Raw genomic sequence first — 19,006 nt, forward strand, 5'->3', positions numbered from 1 at the left:
TTGCTAGAGACCAGGACTGTATAAGGAAGATCTGGGCAGGGTGGTCAACCCACAGGAGCCACCAGGGACCACCTCCAAGGTGAGGGCCTGCCTGGGCTCCCGGCTGGGACACTCTTTCACAGTGAGGTGAAATAAGCTGTGGAGTAACAATACCTGGTGCAATGGAAGGGGGTTTTCAAGAAAAGGCTACCACAGTCGAAAGCCAGGGAGTACGGTTTTGGCTGGAGCCTTCTTCCAAGCTGAGACAGCAAAGAGTAAAATATACTTATAGAGCCCAGAATCGGGAAATGGGGCAGAAAGCGAGGGACTGAGGATGGGAGTCACCAGGAAACCGCCTAAAGAAATACATTTGGGGGCAGGGAGAGTAGGTGAGGTGGGGTGGGGAGGGAATCCAGAGGGTAAAAGAGAGCTCAGTGGACCTTCTATGATGTTACAAAAAATACAACCCCAGGTGATCTCAGACTTCCACTGAAAACGGATGATTTCTTCTTCTTTCATCTATACACTACCCAGTCTTCTGTAGTCTTGCAATTTCTATCAAGAATTCTAGATATTCCTGTAATCATGTTCAAATGACAAATCTCACCCAGATACACTACAGCCTCATTTTGTAACATCTCCCATACTTTAATTCCTCTGAGTCAGGGAGGAAAACATAAATGCTATAAGAAGTTAAAGATTTGAAAATCCCCCAATTAGGCTGACTCCTACCCCTAGCAGTGTTCCCTCCTTTCAAGGCCCTACAAAGCCTGAACTCACTTTCCTGTGAATGCCAGATGATCTGTTTCTAAAATTCTGAAAGCTGAGTCCTCTACAGTGGATAATTACAGCAAATATCAATCACCCAGACCCTGGCATGGATGCCTTGCTAACTCCTGGGAGGAATAAACTGCCAGGCACCAGGAAGTGTCCAAGCCCACGTGCTGCTACAGGCAACATCCCACAGAGAAACTGGTTATTCTTTATCTCTACTTTGTGTGACTTGCGGTTTTATGTCTCCTCATTCCATTGAGCTCTACAGTTTTGCAGCTTAATTAGTACCTTTCAATAACGTTTGCTGTTGGCATGCAGACAGATTTTAAGCAGCAGCTGTCAGCTTTGAAAATTGACATTTTGGGGGTATATCAGACTAGACCTTGCCAAGCTCCAGTAGGGTGTCTCTAAATTCTAAAAGGGACAACATTTTATCATCTTAGAATCAAAGATGGCTAAAAAGTGACTCTTATACCTGATAAAAACAGTAAGGAATTTGATAAGAGTGAAAATTCCATGCTGCCCAGAGAACTCTACAGATAGAAATTCTACACAGCATGCTAAGTAGAACTTTTGCCATCTTTTCCATTTATGGGTTGATAATAAATCTTGTTTTATCTAAGGAGCAGTATTTTTTTTATTTACTGTTTAGACATCCACCAACCCACAAAAACATACAATTTTATTCTGTCAAATACCTTCACGGTTATTTTTCTAATAAAAGCAATACAAAAACAAACAAAACAAAAAAAATGATAGCTCATTGCAAAAACAACAACAAAAAAACAACTAGGAAAAAAAAAAGAAAACTGGGAAAAAAGTTCTACCTTATACTATCACTACACACACACATACACACACACACACATACACACACACACAACTAAATTTTATTTTTATATGGAATAATCCTATGTGTACAGTTTAGTAACCTACTTTTTCCTCACTTGATTTAGAAACATTTTTTTCCAGGCCAATATAGAAAACCTGAGTGACAACTCATGAAATGTGTCTATATTACTGTCATTTTCCCTCAAAGCTCAAAACAATAAAAGACGCAGGAGGAAAAAGCTTGCTCCAGGAAACCAGGATTCAAAATTTTGGTGGTTTCATGATTTTTCTGAAAGCACTCATTGACTGGGGCCTGATTTGGACCCTGACCCCCATCTGCTACCTCATTCATAATAGTTGCTGAGTGAACAATTTATGCAATTAATAAAAACGAAAGGCCAGAAAGCAGTCGTCATGGTCCCTCTGCTGCAACAAGGAGAATCTGTTACTATGTAACAGACCACTCAGAATCAACGATATACAATAATTATTTTATAAACAACCTGCAACACACTAGAAAGGCCTTTCGGGCTTGATGCATGACTCTGAGCAAGTACTTTATAAAACTCCATTCTCCCATCTCTAAAATGTGTATGTCCTTGTTGTCCCCTTTCTGGCAGTAAGATGTTGGGAGCTGTATGAGAAAATGCTATAATGCTCAGAAAGACATTTTACTTATATAAAGCTATGACCACCAGGATTGTTCAGTTTCAGCAAAAGGATGATTATGATGTGCTTATGACAAGCTGAATTTCTTTCACTGAAATGTAACACACAAAAGGTAGAACACAGAAGTAAAACTTAAGTGTGAAAAGGTTATTGTCAAAGTGAAGCTTAATTATCAGTGTTAAGTACCTAACTATTTCTATGTTTTCCTTTTTTTCCCCTTAGCAATCTTTTCAATATTTTTTTAAGGTGGAATAAACCCCACCACAAGCATCTGAAATATAGCCTGCTTTTATATCACCCCTACGTTGGGAGGAGCTGTTTCACCCACTTAACAATATGGTGGGTTTTAGCATAAAAGAAAAGGGACATTTCCTGTCTTTCCTGACCCTGTACAAAATGAGGGTATAGGCAGTGCTTTGCATTCTTTCCATCAACAACAGAACAAATGCTATTTCCCTTGGATTAGAAAGCTGCCAAAACATTCTGGCACGCACTAATCTCTTCCTCACTTTGTGCTCCTTCTCCCTGCAACCGTGTTTTAGCAACTAATATTCAACTACTTTTTTAATGGGTGTTAGGCAATGGTGCTGCAACATCACCAGATATTTATTTTATTTACTCCATAATAAATACAAGTAAGGTAAATGAAATCCAAACACCTAGATTTCACACTGTAATACTACCTTTTATTTCTAGCTGTTTTCTCCCTCCCTCAGATGATATTTGTTCTGCTGCCTTTTTAGCTGCTGAAACTTTAAATTCTTCCCCTGTGCTTTTAAAGTCTGCAAAAATGGCCTCAAGTAACTCCTAAGACTTACCAAGAATATAAGATGCATAAAATCAGGAGCGTGGTACCCAGTCCAGTAACCAAGTTTTTATCTCTGTACAGGTCCTGACCAAATTCAGGCACACAGATTGTAATATTCTTCCCATGATTATCCAGAACTTGTAGAGAAAAAAAAACAAGGTAATCACAGTCAAGTTAGAAAAGTCTGTTGTAACTCACAGAAGTGTTCATTTTGGGAAAACTCATGTAGCTTTGGAGTACCTCCTTAGAAAAGTGAAGACTGATCACTGGGAACTTCTAGTCTACAGAGATTTGACTCAAGATTACATTTTCGCTATTGCTGTGGTGAGTCAAATAGCTATAGATTTCAAAGCAGCACTCTCCCACATTGGCACATCCTTCGAACAAGGCACTCAGTTTAATTTAGCGCTAAAAGGGTTCTATAGCTCCAGGACTTAAGAAGAGTGTTGCTCTTTTCTAATATTAGTAAAGAGAAGTGTCAGATCGATTTTTGGTTGATTCAACAGCCTCTGAAGAAAGAGAGGCAATGTGCAGATATACCTGAGAGCCTCCTCCATGTATCACCCTCTCTGCAGAAGTAGCCTGAGGCTAATCAATGACCAATCCAGAAAACCAGACAGCAGTAGTCTGCTCCAAGTCCTCCAAACCCCATGAGAAGTCATTTTACTGATGATTGTGACCTGAAGAGGTATGGATGTTTTTAAAAATTCTTTTGAGAGGCTACAGAGTGAAAACTTCTATTCTAATACCATCAGAGGTAAATTTCATTTACTTTTCATCTAACAGAGTCTCTAATTTTAAAAACCCAACCTAGTTAGGTTGCCAATTTTGCCCCCAAGTAAGGAGCATAAACTGAAAATAACAGTCTAAAAACCATTTTACAAACAAGCACATTCTAATTCTAAGTGTTTGAAGTTAAATTAAAGTTATTACTAGTAATCACATTTGAAACAGTAAACATTACTGTGTATGCTGTGGTTTAAGAAATCTTTAATTTTAGTCCAAAGAAAAATGCCAAACTACGAATTTTTCTATTTAAGTGTCACCATCTGAAATTAAACATACTTTTTTTTCTGTTTTTAAGTGATACCTCCCGTTTAAAAATAAAAATTTAGCCAGCCCAAAACACCATTGAGTCACACCTAGAAATTAATATATAAAAAGTCATGAAAGAAAGCCTTAAAGAGACTAGATTTAAATATGCTTGCAGAATCAAAATAGGTGTTTTTTTTTTTTTAATTAAATTCAGGATGGACTATACTTAACATAAGACCTCCAATTATATCACTTTTCACTGTAAATAGCATAAAGAAGGCTCATGCATAGTACATTTATACACTAAAACTTTCAAAATTATCTTTGCATTTGCTTTCTAAATTTGAAAGGAGAAAACTTCAATTTCCAATTCTAGAGAGAACAGACTATGTTTATTTAACTTATTCATACAAAATTGAATATACCCAAACATACATACATTTATATACTCAACTATAAAAGTGATAGAGATGATGAAATATAACAAGTTTGGAACTCAAACAAACAAAATTTGGTCTTTTACTGGCAAGATTCAGGAGCTCATAATAATACTGTAAAATATGCTAGTGCTTTTATAGTTTAAAACCTCTTCTTAAATAATCATCACAATTGCTCTACAATAATAATAGCAAAACATTATACAGCATCTACCACAAGCCAGGAACTAACAAAAGTGATATAAATACTTAAAATATATCCCATATATATATATGTATGTATCAATTACCTATAAAATAGATAGCTTATTTAATTATCTCAGTAAAATCATAATTAAAATTCTTATGAGTTGCCTAGGCAGAGAAAATAAGTAACTTTGTGCAAGTTACTGAAGTGGCAGAACCAGGATATAAACCCAGGCAGTCCCACTGCAAAGCTCATGCTCTAACCACTGTAGTCTCTGTACATAGAGACTGTATTTAAGATGAATGGCTCAAGGTTACATAGGAGCAAATGGCATGGAGCTGGGCTCAAATCCAGCCTCCCGTCTCCTACTCTCATGCTCTTTCAAATTCTCTGTTACAGTCAGAGAAATGATCACTGAAGAAAAGTAAATTAATGACCAATTGAAAAACAAAACAAACAAAGCAAAACAAAAATATTCCTTGTAAGCACAAAACGGGGAAATGCAGATCACCCCCAAAAGCGAACTTAATGGCCCACCTTAGTTCATCTGTCTTTCCTATATGCAGCAAGACACAAAAGAAGGAATTTTCATTTTCGCAGGCCGAGTTTAGGACTTTCTTTAATGAAAAAGTCTAGATCATCTACTTATTTTGATTTATTGCATCCCTTATAGCTAAATAATAGTGTACAGAGACATACGATCCTTCCTCCACAAACAAAAATGTTCATACCACACATTCCCTAACAAGGCGGGCTTACCTACTTCTACAGGTTTGCTGGACAGAGCTGAGAAAGTGAGATATGTGACATAGCAGCTTATGAGTCCCGACTGCAATAACCCAGAGTGTGGTTGTCCTGGAAGATGACAAGACACAAATTTAAGATAGTGTTTTAAATTTCAACAATAAGCAAGCACATTTACCAAAAAAAGAAACTCCCTCTCCATCATCCCACCACCACCACCCCTGCCCACTGCCCAGCAACTGATACTGCTCAAACTGGGGCCCTAACTTTAAAGGGAAGAAAAGTTGCACGTAATGTGTTTCTCAGATAAAACTAAAAAGATACTGGTGGGAGCAGGTGATATACTGAGCCTAACACTGCTATTTTAGAGATAAATTCTAACACCATCAAGTTCTCTACCAACACCTTATTAAGCCTACGGTTATAATTAAATATATTGCATAGTCTTTCTGAGGTTCACAATATTACTTCTTAAATTGCAAGATCAGAAAAAACTTTTACCATCATTATTTATGAGATTACATAGCTAAGTAAAGTGATAGGCAGATTTCATAGGGAATGGAGTCTGGTTCCTATAATTTACAATCCAGGGCAGGGAGAGGAGTGGGGGAGCTCTTATCTGTCAAAGGACAAAACCTTGGGGAATACCAAGTAAATACAAGAGCTGGTCCAGGCTAGAGAGGAAGGCTCAGCATGCATTAGAAGGGCTTCCCCAATGTTACATTTAAATTAAACTAAGTGTTTCAGATGCTTCAGAGTAACCAGGCTATAATAAGGGGATTTCTCTTTTTATGCGTGAAATTTTCAACCACTTGTTGACATGAAAGGATTCAGTTTTACTGTATTCTCTCCAATCAAGCTTCCGGAATTATCATTATTTAATTATAATGACTAATAAATGTGTGAAAACAGACCATTTTATAATGTTGCTCTTTGGCATGGGATTAAGACTGTCTTAGAAACTAATGGCATTAAACCAAATATTTCAAAACATTATACCCATTTCAAAGGAGATTTTAATCTGAATATCAATAATTTTTTTAGGAAGTTCTTAATTGACTAGCTAAAGGGATTGGGAAAACATACTCTCAATTTCAATAATGGACTTGAAATTTTTAGAACAGAAAATTAACTTTTAAAATTATTCAATACAAACTGCCTTTCTAAATTACTTTAGAACGAAGGGGGCTATAAGTTTATTGGCCATATTTTCTTTTCTCTACCTTGAAACATCAGTGTGATGAGTATTTTCATCCCCTGTAGAGTAAGAGGCCTACAAGAAACATTTGACCAAGGACATCTTTCTCTATCACCCCAAAGACAGCATGCTGGCATAAGACATCAGAAGTAGTTTACAAATGACAATTCACACCTATCCTTTCTAAAACACTTTCAAATCCCATTCTCTTCCTTTCAGCTTGGAAGCCACTGTGAGCAAGGTTAGGCTCATGTGTTTGCTGGCTTTACAGTGGAAGAACCTGGGTCTAAGGAAGATTAGCTCATGGAACCGGCTGCTGGGAGCTGGGATCGGATTTCCTGCTTCCTGCTTCCTAGACCACACTGTCCCCGCTTTCTGGTCCACAGTCCCAGAGTGAGAGATGACACCAGAAATAGCTCCTTCCTGGAGCCCTCTCATTCAAGCTTTACCCAGAGATTATCAGGAGGCTCATGAAAACCACATAAACAACAAGGGCATTTTCCATGTAAAGGCTCCTTGAGGAAATTATTCAATAGTGGCAATATCTACCTCCCTATTTATTAACTTCATTAAGTTCAGATTTTCCTAGGTGCTTCCGCCACGAGGCATGCTTGAGCAGTACATTCAGTCCAAGCACGGGACACAAAGAGAAGGCTGACATCCCACCTTTCTTACTGCCAGTCCTTCCATAGTAAGTTAAGGAAAGACCATAGTTTCAAATAGAAAACCACTGGAAAAAAACGTAAATAAGGAATAATGGAAAAAACTATGCTTACGATTTTGGACACAGGGAGAGATGGCTACCAGTGAAATAAGCAGACACAGGCCTCCGTTTACCCCCAGCAGAATTTTGTTTTCCACGCAGCCATCTCTCTGCGTATAAAACACCGCCATCAAAATCAAGCCTCCGGCAGCAATGGAATACATGATGAGCGTCACCAGGGCCAGGGAGGCGAACCAAAGCTTGTTACCAGCTGTGCCTGCAGTCCTGTTTCTCCAAGAAGTAGATAAGAGGGAGGGAGAGAAGACAAGTGAACCAAGCACACAATTCTCTGACAACAGTTACCATCCCTCAGGCATTAACTAATGCTATCAGGCTCCCAGGCAGTTATCACTGAGTTGTCTTGGAGACATATCATTTTAGCCATTAATATGATCCAAAGCTAGAAGGTTCTGGTATATAGGCAAACTTCTTGATTCAAACACATCATTTTCTCTAAACAATGAGAGAATTCCATTTCTGACCCAAGTTTATTCACCTACTAAAATGAATACCTTAAAGACCCCAAATCTAATTTCATTCTAGCTCTTCCATTCTGAATTTGAACCCTGAGATGGATTTTGGTAGTAGTAAAAGTGGTTCTTTGCTGGGAATCTCTTCTAGTTTTCCTCATAAACACAGAGCTCTGAGGGCCTTCCTCTCTTTAGGGAGAGAAACAAATGAACTTCACTCAGTGAAACACTGGCTGATCTCAGCTCTTTTCTCCCTGTACTGGAAAGGAAGATCAGTAATGGGACTGCTTCTGCAAAGTAATACAAAGTAATAAGTGGAACTATCAGACTTTGACATTTAAAAAAACAGTGGAGAACAAAATTAGTCAGGAAACAATTGTATAAAAATGTAGCTTATGAGGGGTGACAATGGGATTGGGAAAGCCATAAGGACCACACTCCCCTTTGTCTAGTTTATGGATGGATGAGTAGAAAAACAGGGGAAACAAACAAACAAACAGACAAAGGCACCCAGTGTTCTTTTTTACTTTAATTGCTCTTTTTCACTTTAATTATTATTCTCGTTATTTTTGTGTGTGTGGTAATGAAGGTGTCGGGGATTGATTTTGGTGATGAATGTACAACTATGTAATGGTACTGTGAACAACTGAATGTACGATTTGTTTTGTATGACTGTGTGTTATGTGAATATATCTCAATAAAATGAATATTAAAAAAAATCAGTCAGGAAAAAGCAAAACTTTTCATGGGATTTACAACAAAGGAACTAATAGAAGGAATTAATGTGCTTTATAGTGTATATAACTATTAAAGGGATGGAAGAAATAAGCAGTGCTTTAAATCTAGAGAAACTGTTCAGAAATGAAAAGTATTTATAAACAAAGTGAAAAGGATAGAACGATAATAAGGGAATGGACTGAATCACTGTCATCTGTCCCATGATTGAATTGTTCTTTGTAAGCACATTCTCACAAACCTTCTCAGAGCAAGCAACCTACTTAATGTTTTCACAGAACTGGAAAGAGTTCAAGCAACTCAGCTAAAATGTTTTAATGGTGAAAATGTTACTGCAGCCAGAGACAGAGAAAATATGGAGAAAGGGCCAAAATGATCATGACCATCGTATCCTTGAAACCACGCCAGGCCACTCCAACGACCACAGAATCATTCCAGTATAAAAGGCATGCAAAGGAAATGAAAGCAAACAAGACTCATGAAAAGAATAAGAAAAATCTAAGACCCAAATAAAATCAATGGCAGGGAGACAGCATGACTTATTTATATAAAAAAATAAATGCTTCTGACCAGTGTGGGCAGTTTCCAATTTTTCTCTACTCATCTTTTGGGTTATGGTATTAGTATATGAAAGACTTTCTTATACTTAATTTATACTTATATTCCCAAAATTAAATCTTCAACTCCAACCTTTCCCCTGACCTCTAGATTCATAATATCAACTGTTTACTCAACCTCTTCACTTGGAGGTCTAATGGCATCTCATAGACCTCTAACTTAGTAGGAACAGACTAACCTCCCAGGATTCCCATCTCCATACCCAAATCTGCATTTCTGCAATCTTCCCAATCTCAGAAAATGGCAATTCCATTCTTCCCATTGTTTATGATAGGAGATAAAAAAGAACCGCAATCGCTCTTGATTGCAGCCATTCTCTCTCTTCCAACCATTCGCCCCTCCCCAACCACCACCCCATCACCCATCAGCAAATTCTACTAGTTACATCTTCAGAATATATACAGAATCTGACCACTGCTACCAATTGGCTCCAAGCTGCCACATCTCTCACCTGGATTATCTCCAACTGGCCTTACTACTTGCACTGCTGGCTCCTTCTAGTCTTTTCCCAACTTAAAACATAAAGTAGCTTACATTTTTCCAGTTTTAAAACCCTCCAATGCTCTCTCAGTTTTAAAACCCTCCAATGTTCTCCCATCTCACTTAAAAACCAAAGTCCTTACAATGACCTCCAAAGCCCTACATGATCTGGCCCAGTGCATCTCTCTGATTTCATCTGCTATACTCTTCCCTCACCAATGGGTTCTTAACAAGCCAAGTGCAGGCCACACACAGCCCTGCTCCCGGCTCTCCCTCACAACTTACCACTAAGCCTTTCCCTGATGGCAAGACAGTAGCCTGCCCCACTCTCCACAACCCCCTCACCCTGCTTTTTCTCCACAGCACTTTTTATCATCAAACATATTACATCTTTGCTGGGTTACTTATTATCTACCTTCTCCCAGGTGAATGTAAGCTCTAACTTGGTTGTTCCATGAAGAGTGATATGATTACTGTATTTTGTAAACTAACAATCTCTATTAAAAAAAAAATCTAAACTAAAAACTGCCAAACTAGATACATTTAAATGAAAATAACAACACTGGTGAGCTTCCTAGCTTAGGCAGACAAACTATGAATAGGTTGACAAAAGGGATTTTCTTGAGACATCAGCCTCAAGGCCTGGGCAAGGGCAGCATCATTTGTTGCAAAGCTCTTGAGCCGTTCTTGTTGAGTGGTTCCTAGAAAATTTTTAAAGCAACCAAATACTTCCAAAATGCCTGTTAAAACTTGGCATTGATATGTGGTCCCAGAAAATGGCTTCAGAATCGATCAAAACATTAAAATCTGAGTGAAGAAGCAAAAGGATTCTCAAGGGAACACGCTATCAATGGACAAATCAGGCACTCAGCACCAAAGATGTTTATGTTTTACTGTGAAGCTCCCTATTGGAAGTATATGTGACAATTTTAGGAAAAATTGGGGATGACAAAATTTATTTTTTCCAACAAAAATTCAGAGTGAAAGTACATTAAGAATTATCATGGAAAGAATAATACTTAATCAATTAAAATGCACTCCCAGCTCATATTTTTTTTTTCTCTCTCTACAGTTTCGAAAACAGAGTCACATAAAACTATCACAAAAGCTTTATTGGGTGCAACAGGCAGGTATTTTTATTTGTATTTTACTAGTAAAGAAAATGAGACACAGAGTACTTAAGTGCTTTGACTAAAGTCATAAAGAGAGTCAACGTGGCCTTAGAACTTAAGGGGCTGGACCCCTCTCCAGTTGTCATTTCTTTAATGTGGCTCACCAAGAAATAAAACTAGCTATTAATAGTTTGGCATTTTCCACTCAGTCTGGAACGTGATTTCTATTTTCAAGGCACTTAGAGAGAGTCTTATCTTTTTACAAAGCAGGATCAGATTTCTGAATTAGCACAACAAATCTTCCTGATGAAGGGTGAGGGGTCTTTCCACTTTCAGGCAGTTGAGAAGGAACAAAAAATGGTGGGGAGAGAAGGTATTTTATATTTTATTCTTTAGGGAAGGTGGTGTAAACCTCTAGCTCCAAAGTATGTTTTCTGTCTTACAAGATGGGTGCATCTGAAGGTCAGCTGTTTCCAGCAACTCATACCATTGGTTGACTTAGAGCCCAAATGAGAGAGTACAGGGGAAAAGAAAACCAAAAAGTGAGAAGAAAGCCAGTTAAACAGAAGAAGGATAGGTAGAAATGACAGAAATAGTATAGGAGAGGAGGAGTAAATGAAGAGGTACAAAGGGCAGGAGTAAAGGGAAAGTGCCAACAAACACTGTTTTGGTGTAAGCAGCCTGATGATCCCTAGAAATACAAATCAGAGTGGAGCCTTTATCACACCTTACCATGGCAGTTTCTCTGAGTCAAGGAGATAGTTCACTTGGAAGCTTTTCATAAAGGCACATACCAGTTTTTGTTCCATTTATGTGCAAACTCCACGAGCAGGATGAGCTGGATGCCTATGAAGATGAAACTTCCTACGGCTCCCACATAGCGCCAGGCTGCAAAAGATGACCAACCAAAAGGAGATGAGGTGATTGATCCATGTGTTTACTTAAAAACAGAGAGAAATGACTACAGCTAATTTTTATTGAATGCTCACTGTACACATAACACATTTAATTCCCAACGAACCATATCACATCACTTTACAGATTAGAAAACTGAGAGTCTGAGGAAGTTGCCAATGTTTTATGCCCAGTAAAAGGTGTAGATGAGATGTGAACACAGGCAGTCTGGCTCCTGAGCGTCCCATCTTAGCCTCCATGCTATAACTGCTAGATCTCTAACAGATGCGGTAATTTATAAAATCCACCATAACCCTGCTCTAATATTAGGTAAAAAGCCACCAATGTCCAGTGTGGGAATGCGTTCCAGACTAGCGGCATGAAGACTCAGATTCTACTTCTGGCTTCACCACAAAGAAGCTGTAACCTTGGATGAACTGTATCACATCTCTGTGATGTGATGCATTACAGATTGCCTGTGAAAATGCCTGCGCTCAGCTAGAGTACCTCTAGGCCTTTTCCCATTCTACACATCTGACTCTAATATATAAAATACCTCTGTGGGGAAGAGATAACTGGTTAACAGTTTTTTGGGGTAAAATCAAGACATATGTCAAAAAACCCAGATCACTTTTTAAATTATTTTGAAATAATTTCAAACTTACAGGACAAATGCAAAAATAATACAAAACCCATATGAAAATTTCTAATATACCCACCCACCCACATACCCAGATCCACCAACTTTAAACATTTTGCCACATTTGCCGTGTCCTCCCTTACCTCCCTCCTTCATTCCTCTTTTTCATCTATCTACCTATTTCCTAAACATCTGAGAGTAGATTGCATACATCATGCACCCTGAATATTTAATGCTGCCATGTTTATTTCCTAAGGAAAAGGATATTCACTATGTAACCACCTTAAGTGCCGTTATCAAGTTCAAGCAATTTAATGTTGCTATAGAGCTTACAGTCTAAATTCCATTTTTTTCATATATCTCAATAATGTCCTTTTGGGCACTTTCTCCTCCGTTATTAGATCCAGTCCAGGATCGTGGGTTGCATTTAATTGTCCTTGCTCTTTAGTCTCTTTTTTAAATTGTGGAAACAGGTAACATAAATTTTCCCATCTCAACCACTCCTGGTGGCATTAATGATGCTTGCACTGCTGTGCACCATCACCACCTTCCATTAATGAACTTTCCTATCTCCCCATCAAAAACCCTGCACCCATTATGCATTAACTCCCCATTCTTCCCTCCCTAGATCACTTTTCAAAACCACATCTAACATCTGTAGACTTAAAACTTAATTTTTCAAAACAGTGGTTAAAAGGGATACAACTTCCTTGCTCCCTGTTTCAGCTATGATTAAAGGCTTCATATCCAAGTTCTCTCAACAAAGAATACAATTTAACAGCACACAGTTTCACACAAAGCAAGTTTACAAATGGACAGAAGGATGCTTTTCTTACCCATTCAGCTTTATAGCAGTAGCAGATTTATAGCTACTAAAGAGCCCTTCATTGTATGTTCTCGGGTTTCAGTGCTAAGAACAGGCTCTCCCTGGACCTCTGACCTGGCTGGTGGTGTCAAGCTGACAGGCCAAACTGGTTTTCAAACAAATTTTAAGTGCCTCATTTTCCCTTCAGGCCAATAACCTTACAGTTGTCATTTCAATTATTCAGCCAGCAGAGTAACAAAAGGTCCTCTTACACCCTGCTTGGAAGGGAGGGTTGTGGGTGAGGATGGAAAGATGGACAGTGAAGAGGGGAAGAGGGTAAGAGTGGGGGGTGGATAAAGGGAGGCAGGTAAGGCAGTAATTGCTTTTTTTTTAAAAATGACAAGAAAACCAGTACTTAAAAGTATCAAAGGCACTCTGGATTACACTTGTGAACCATTCTATAAAATGGGTAAAACAAAATAAATAGGTGCCAAAAATAATCCATTTGTACCGTTCAGAAAGGTCTCCTGATCTGGAATGAAGAAAGCTCCTGAGCACATGGCTCCCAACAGCAGAAGCTTAAAGAACCAAAAGCTGGAAGGGAGAAAAAAGGGAAATGTATTTAAATGCTACTGAAAGGACAAAAGACCTCTTAGAATGTACGTATGTCAATCCATGATTCTGTCATGGTAATGATCTCTCCAAAAAGAGGGGAAGTAATTAACTGACAGACTTGGGATGGCCTCTGATTATGCAAAACAAAATTTCATCACAGGGGTAGAAATGATGTGGAGAAAGACCTTGGTACAAGAAAAAAACAAAAAAACAATGCCATCTCCACAGAATTTATCATTACTGTACCAGGTGTTACAGAAAGGAGTCCAGCTCTCAGGACACTGTATGGAGACAAGTTCCAAGTTCCATCTCCTCTAAAATCAGGGTCAACAATGTCGGCTCGAGGAAGAATTTTAGAAGGGCCTGATAAGTAGGAGGGGTCCTGGGATACTCCTCAGAATATAAGGAGATGACAATCCCCACAAAGACCAGGGACTTACCCATTGTGGATATTGGCTCGGCAACCCTTACTATTGTTGATTTTGAGGGTCAATAGGCAGAAGATAAAGAAGAAGCAAGCCATTCCAAAACAGACTCTGTACACTGCAGAGTACCCCACCAGCTTCTCGCACATGTCACCAGCTTTAATGCCTTTACAAATATCTTCATAAAAAGGAATCTGAGGAAAGAAAAAAAAGTCATCTGGTTAAAAGATGTGCTGTCATGGGATGTTCATTCAGTCTACAAGCAGAAAATCCAGTTGTGGAAATGCATCATCTGCATAAAAAAAGGCTGAGGAAGACAATGTTATGTTCTAAAGACTTTTCCTTAAATGAAGACTTCTTTCATTACCACCCCAAAATTTTACGCCTCTCAGGAGAGTTAACAATTTGGTGGACATTTCTGGAATATCGAGCCCTTATAACCAGCTTATTCAGCCCCCCTGAAAGTGTAGACTATTTCCACATTGTGCTCTGAACTTGCCGCCATTCAGAGCAGCTCCTGAATCCATTCAGAGACGCTCCTGATTTCAGGGCAACAGTGACTCAACTTCCCTTTACATGTCTTCCACAATGAGAGAATGCAGTCAGCTGGATTTAATCCAATCAGTTAGACTATTAACTGTAAAGACTATTACACACACACATATGACACCATATGAATAGTACATATATACTAACAGCTTTTTAAATAGAAGATCTTATATATTCTGCAATTTTTTTCCACTTAACAATAAGCTGTGAGAGCTTTCTATATTAATACATAAAATCCCACTCCATTCTTCCTAAACTATGTAATATTTTACGGTACGTATGGCTAGATCAAAAAGGACAACTGCCTCCACAGTGATCTTGTTACTTTTGTTGGGGAGTGTTTTTTGTTTTATTTTGTTTGTTTGTTTGTTTGTTTGTTTATTGTCATGGCACAAGAGGGCTTTTGTAGCTGAGGGACTGAAGAAAGCACCAGATGTTCTGAGACATGAGATTTTATTCAGGGGGCTTACCTACAGGGTGGGGAAGTTGAGTCACTGTTGCCCTGAAATCAGGAGCGTCTCTGAATGGATTCAGGAGCTGCTCTGAATGGCGGCAAGATCAGAGCACAATGTGGAAATAGTCCGCACTTTCAGGGGGGCTGAATAAGCTGGTTATAAGGGCTCGATATTCCAACAGGTAATGAGAGCATAAGGTGGAGAGTGGGGTCGTGCAACGTAGGGAGGGATTAACTGTAATCAACAGGGAGGAGGGGAGGATTATAGATTATTTTGTAGATAACAGTATCTCAGGGAGTCTCAAGGAGAGGTAGTTTCGGGTATAGATTACATTTGGCACCTGATATTACAAGGAGAATAGGTGTGATGGTTAGTTTCATGTGTCAACTTGGCCAGGTGATGGCACCCAGGTGTCTAGTCAAGCAAGCACTGGCCTGTTGCTGCAAGGTCATTTGTGGCTACTTGGGAAACCAGAAGGCTGGTTTATTAAATCATCAGTCAGCTGGCTGCAGCCGTGACTGATGAAGTCAACAAAGGGCATGTCTTCCACAATGAGAGAACGCAGTCAGCTGGATTTAATGCAATCAGTTAAAGACTAAGCGAGACAGACAGAGGACCTTCACTTCTTAAGCTGACCAGCAAAGCATTTCCTGAGGAGTTCGTCCAAGTTACCAGTTAGTTTCCTGAGGAGTTCATCGAACACGTTCACTGAAGTTGCCAGTTCATTGCCTGAGGAGTTCATTGAACATATTCATTGGAGTTGCCGGTTTGCTGCCTGCCCTAAGGAATCTGGACTCACGCATACCCACAGCTGTGTGAGACATTTTTATGAATCTTATATTTATAGATATCTCTTACTGATTCTGTTTCACTAGAGAACCCTAACTAATACAATAGGTCAAACCTTAACTGTCCTAGGTCAAGCAAACTGCTGTGTGCAGTCTTCAAGACACTTGGGGGCCTGGGGATCCCTCATTCATTCATTCATTCATTCATTTTTTGCTGTTACTAACACTGATTCAACAAATACTGCTGTGCAGGCCTCACTGCATATGTGCCATTATTTAGATAAGATAGACTCCTGAGCTGGAAATGGAATTAGTAGGTCAAATATTATCTAAATTAAGAAATTGCAAGAGATAAAGCCAAATTATACACCAATTTAAATCCCACCAGTAATATCATCTTAGACTATCCATTCTCCCAATCTGAACATCCAATCCTAAAAGCAGAAAGATCTTATTTCAATATATACTGTCCTCATCATTAATGAGGTTCAGCATCTTTTCTTAAATCCATGGTCATTTGTATTTTTCTCTGTGAATGAGCTGTTAATTGGGTTTTATCTTGATTTATGGGAGCATTTTATTTATGGGTCTTAATGTTTCTGATAAATGTTGAGAAATGACACAAAGCCAGAGGTACAATTGAAGATAATAATAAAGAGAATTTACAGCTTCTCCCCCAGAAACGGTCTTAAAGGAACAATAATTAGTGAGGCTATTAAAATCCCCATAAATAAAAAGACTACATTTAATTGGAATTCACCTCTCTGAATAAGGATCCACTCCTCACCACCATAAAAAGGGACTCCAGTCATTACTACATCTGAATCTGAAGCACATTTTTTCAAACACTCCCAAATAAGTATCTTAGGCAAAAATGCACCACTTTTGAAACCCTACTAGTATAGCTCCATGTTCATGAAGAGATGCAAAAGACTTCATAAAGAAATGTCATTTTGTTTTCAGTTTCTACAAATTTTTTTTAGATCAGTAAAGCATAAAGAGAGAAACCGCAGTGTCTGACTGGGTTACAAAACAAACTAACTCATTTGGAGGGTCGCCAGGTAAAATACAGGACATCCAGTTAAACTTGCATTTCAGAAAAGCAATGAATAATTTTTTAGTGTAAGTACATCCCATGCAATATTTGGGACATATACCAAAAAAATATTTGTTGGCAAGAGACAAAGCTCAAAAGAAGTCAAGGCACCCAGGGGAGTGAATCTCCCTGGCAACGTGGAACATGACTCCCGGGGGGGGGGAATGTAGACCCGGCATCATGGGACGGAGAACATCTTCTTGACCAAAAGGGGGATGTGAAAGGAAATGAAATAAGCTTCAGTGGCAGAGAGATTCCAAAAGGAGCCGAGAGGTCACTCTGGTGGGCACTCTTACACACAATTTAGACAACCCTCTTTAGGTTCTAAAGAACTGGGGTAGCTGGTGGTGGATACCTGAAACTATCAAACTACAACCCAGAACCCATGAGTCTCGAAGACAATTGTATAAAAATGTAGCTTATGAGGGGTGACAATGGGATTGGGAAAGCCATAAGGACCACACTCCACTTTGTCTAGTTTGTGGATGGATGAGTAGAAAAATAGGGGAAGGAAACAAACAAACAAACAGACAAAGGTACCCAGTGTTCTTTTTTACTTTAATTGCTCTTTTTCACTTTAATTATTATTCTTGTTATTTTTGTGTGTGTGCTAATGAAGGTGTCAGGGATTGATTTAGGTGATGAATGTACAACTATCTAATGGTACTGTGAACAATCGAATGTACGATTTGTTTTGTATGACTGCATGGTATGTGAATATATCTCAATAAAATGAAGATAAAAAAAAAATAAAAGTGCTTTGAAAGTCTGAAGTAAAAAAAAAAAGAAGTCAAGGACTTGTTGGGAAGGTCCAGGTGTACTCCATGCTGTGAAAGACAACCTTATCCTATAGGTAATGAGAAACCACTATTTAAGCTGGAATACCTTTGGCTGAAAAGTGGAGGACATATTAGAAATGGGACAAATTTGAGAGAGGAGAAGTTAGAAGGACACTAGTTTAATAGTTCAGCTAATAGACGAAGAAGGTAACCCACCAGCAAGAAAAACAGATTCTACAGGTAGAACTCATAGTTGGCAGGACTATATGGATGACAAGAATGCAAATTAAGGATGGGGAGAGGGCTCTTTTCATTTTTTTAACACATTGCTTTTGGGGGTGAGCGGGGCTGGCAAATGACAAAGGATGGACCTGGAAGAACAGATCCGAAGTTTGTTTTTTAACATACAGGGTTTGAGGCACCCTGGGGCATGTCTGGAAATTGCTTCAGAGCAGTGACACAAAGATATAGGAAGCACCTGCACAGATACAGGAAGTCACACAAGTGATTTCTGAAAGAATCTGAAATTTTAGCTGTGTTTTAATCTGAGGAGCAACTGGTATAGTTAAAAGCTTCAGATATTGAAGCAATGAGTGATCATAAAATGAAAGTTTCAGAGACTCTAACCCAAAACAAAAGTTATACATGTAAGAATAGTACTGGTAATGAGGAGGTAAAATTACACTTTTAATATGAAAAAGCTATATTCGTGAAGATGAAACCACACAGTCTCATTTGTGATGCTGTTTGTTTTATTTATAAGGGATTCACTGCTCTATAATACTCAAACTTCCCTCCTTTTTCTCTTCAACTCCATCAGCAACACTACTTGCCCTTAAGCTACTTCCTGTCTCTCCACATCCACAAACAATACAAGGCAGCTGGCATCTCTTTTCATCTACACCAGCCCATGCTTCACCCTCAGGTTCCCCAACCCTAAACCTTTCCTCTCCTCCCTCCAAGATTCATTTCAAGGAGAATGTTAATACCTAATACCAGCAGGCATGAGCTTCTACCCTGTCATCCCCAATAAATCCCCTCCCTTGTTTAGTCCAGGCAAAAGCCCCTTAAGCTCAAAAGGGTAACTATGTGAATGCTGCATATTTCATCCAAACTAAAA

At 38.8% G+C, this 19,006-nt stretch overlaps 1 protein-coding gene across 3 annotated transcripts in view; it reads right to left on the reverse strand.

Annotated features, from left to right (window-relative positions):
* SERINC5 (serine incorporator 5) overlaps positions 1-19,006 on the reverse strand; it is a 100,080-nt gene that overhangs the window by 16,942 nt on the left and 64,132 nt on the right. For all 3 annotated transcript variants that reach the window (XM_037800698.1, XM_037800695.1, XM_037800697.1), the window contains 6 exons: positions 14,235-14,413; positions 13,691-13,773; positions 11,635-11,728; positions 7,439-7,650; positions 5,480-5,575; positions 3,072-3,198 (listed from right to left, as the gene is read on the reverse strand). In XM_037800698.1, coding sequence (XP_037656626.1) covers positions 3,072-3,198; positions 5,480-5,575; positions 7,439-7,650; positions 11,635-11,728; positions 13,691-13,773; positions 14,235-14,413 — 791 coding nt within the window. The remainder of the gene's footprint in view (positions 1-3,071; positions 3,199-5,479; positions 5,576-7,438; positions 7,651-11,634; positions 11,729-13,690; positions 13,774-14,234; positions 14,414-19,006) is intronic.

This window comes from Choloepus didactylus, chromosome 13, assembly GCF_015220235.1.
Source record: "Choloepus didactylus isolate mChoDid1 chromosome 13, mChoDid1.pri, whole genome shotgun sequence".
Classification (NCBI taxonomy): Eukaryota; Metazoa; Chordata; class Mammalia; order Pilosa; family Megalonychidae; genus Choloepus; species Choloepus didactylus.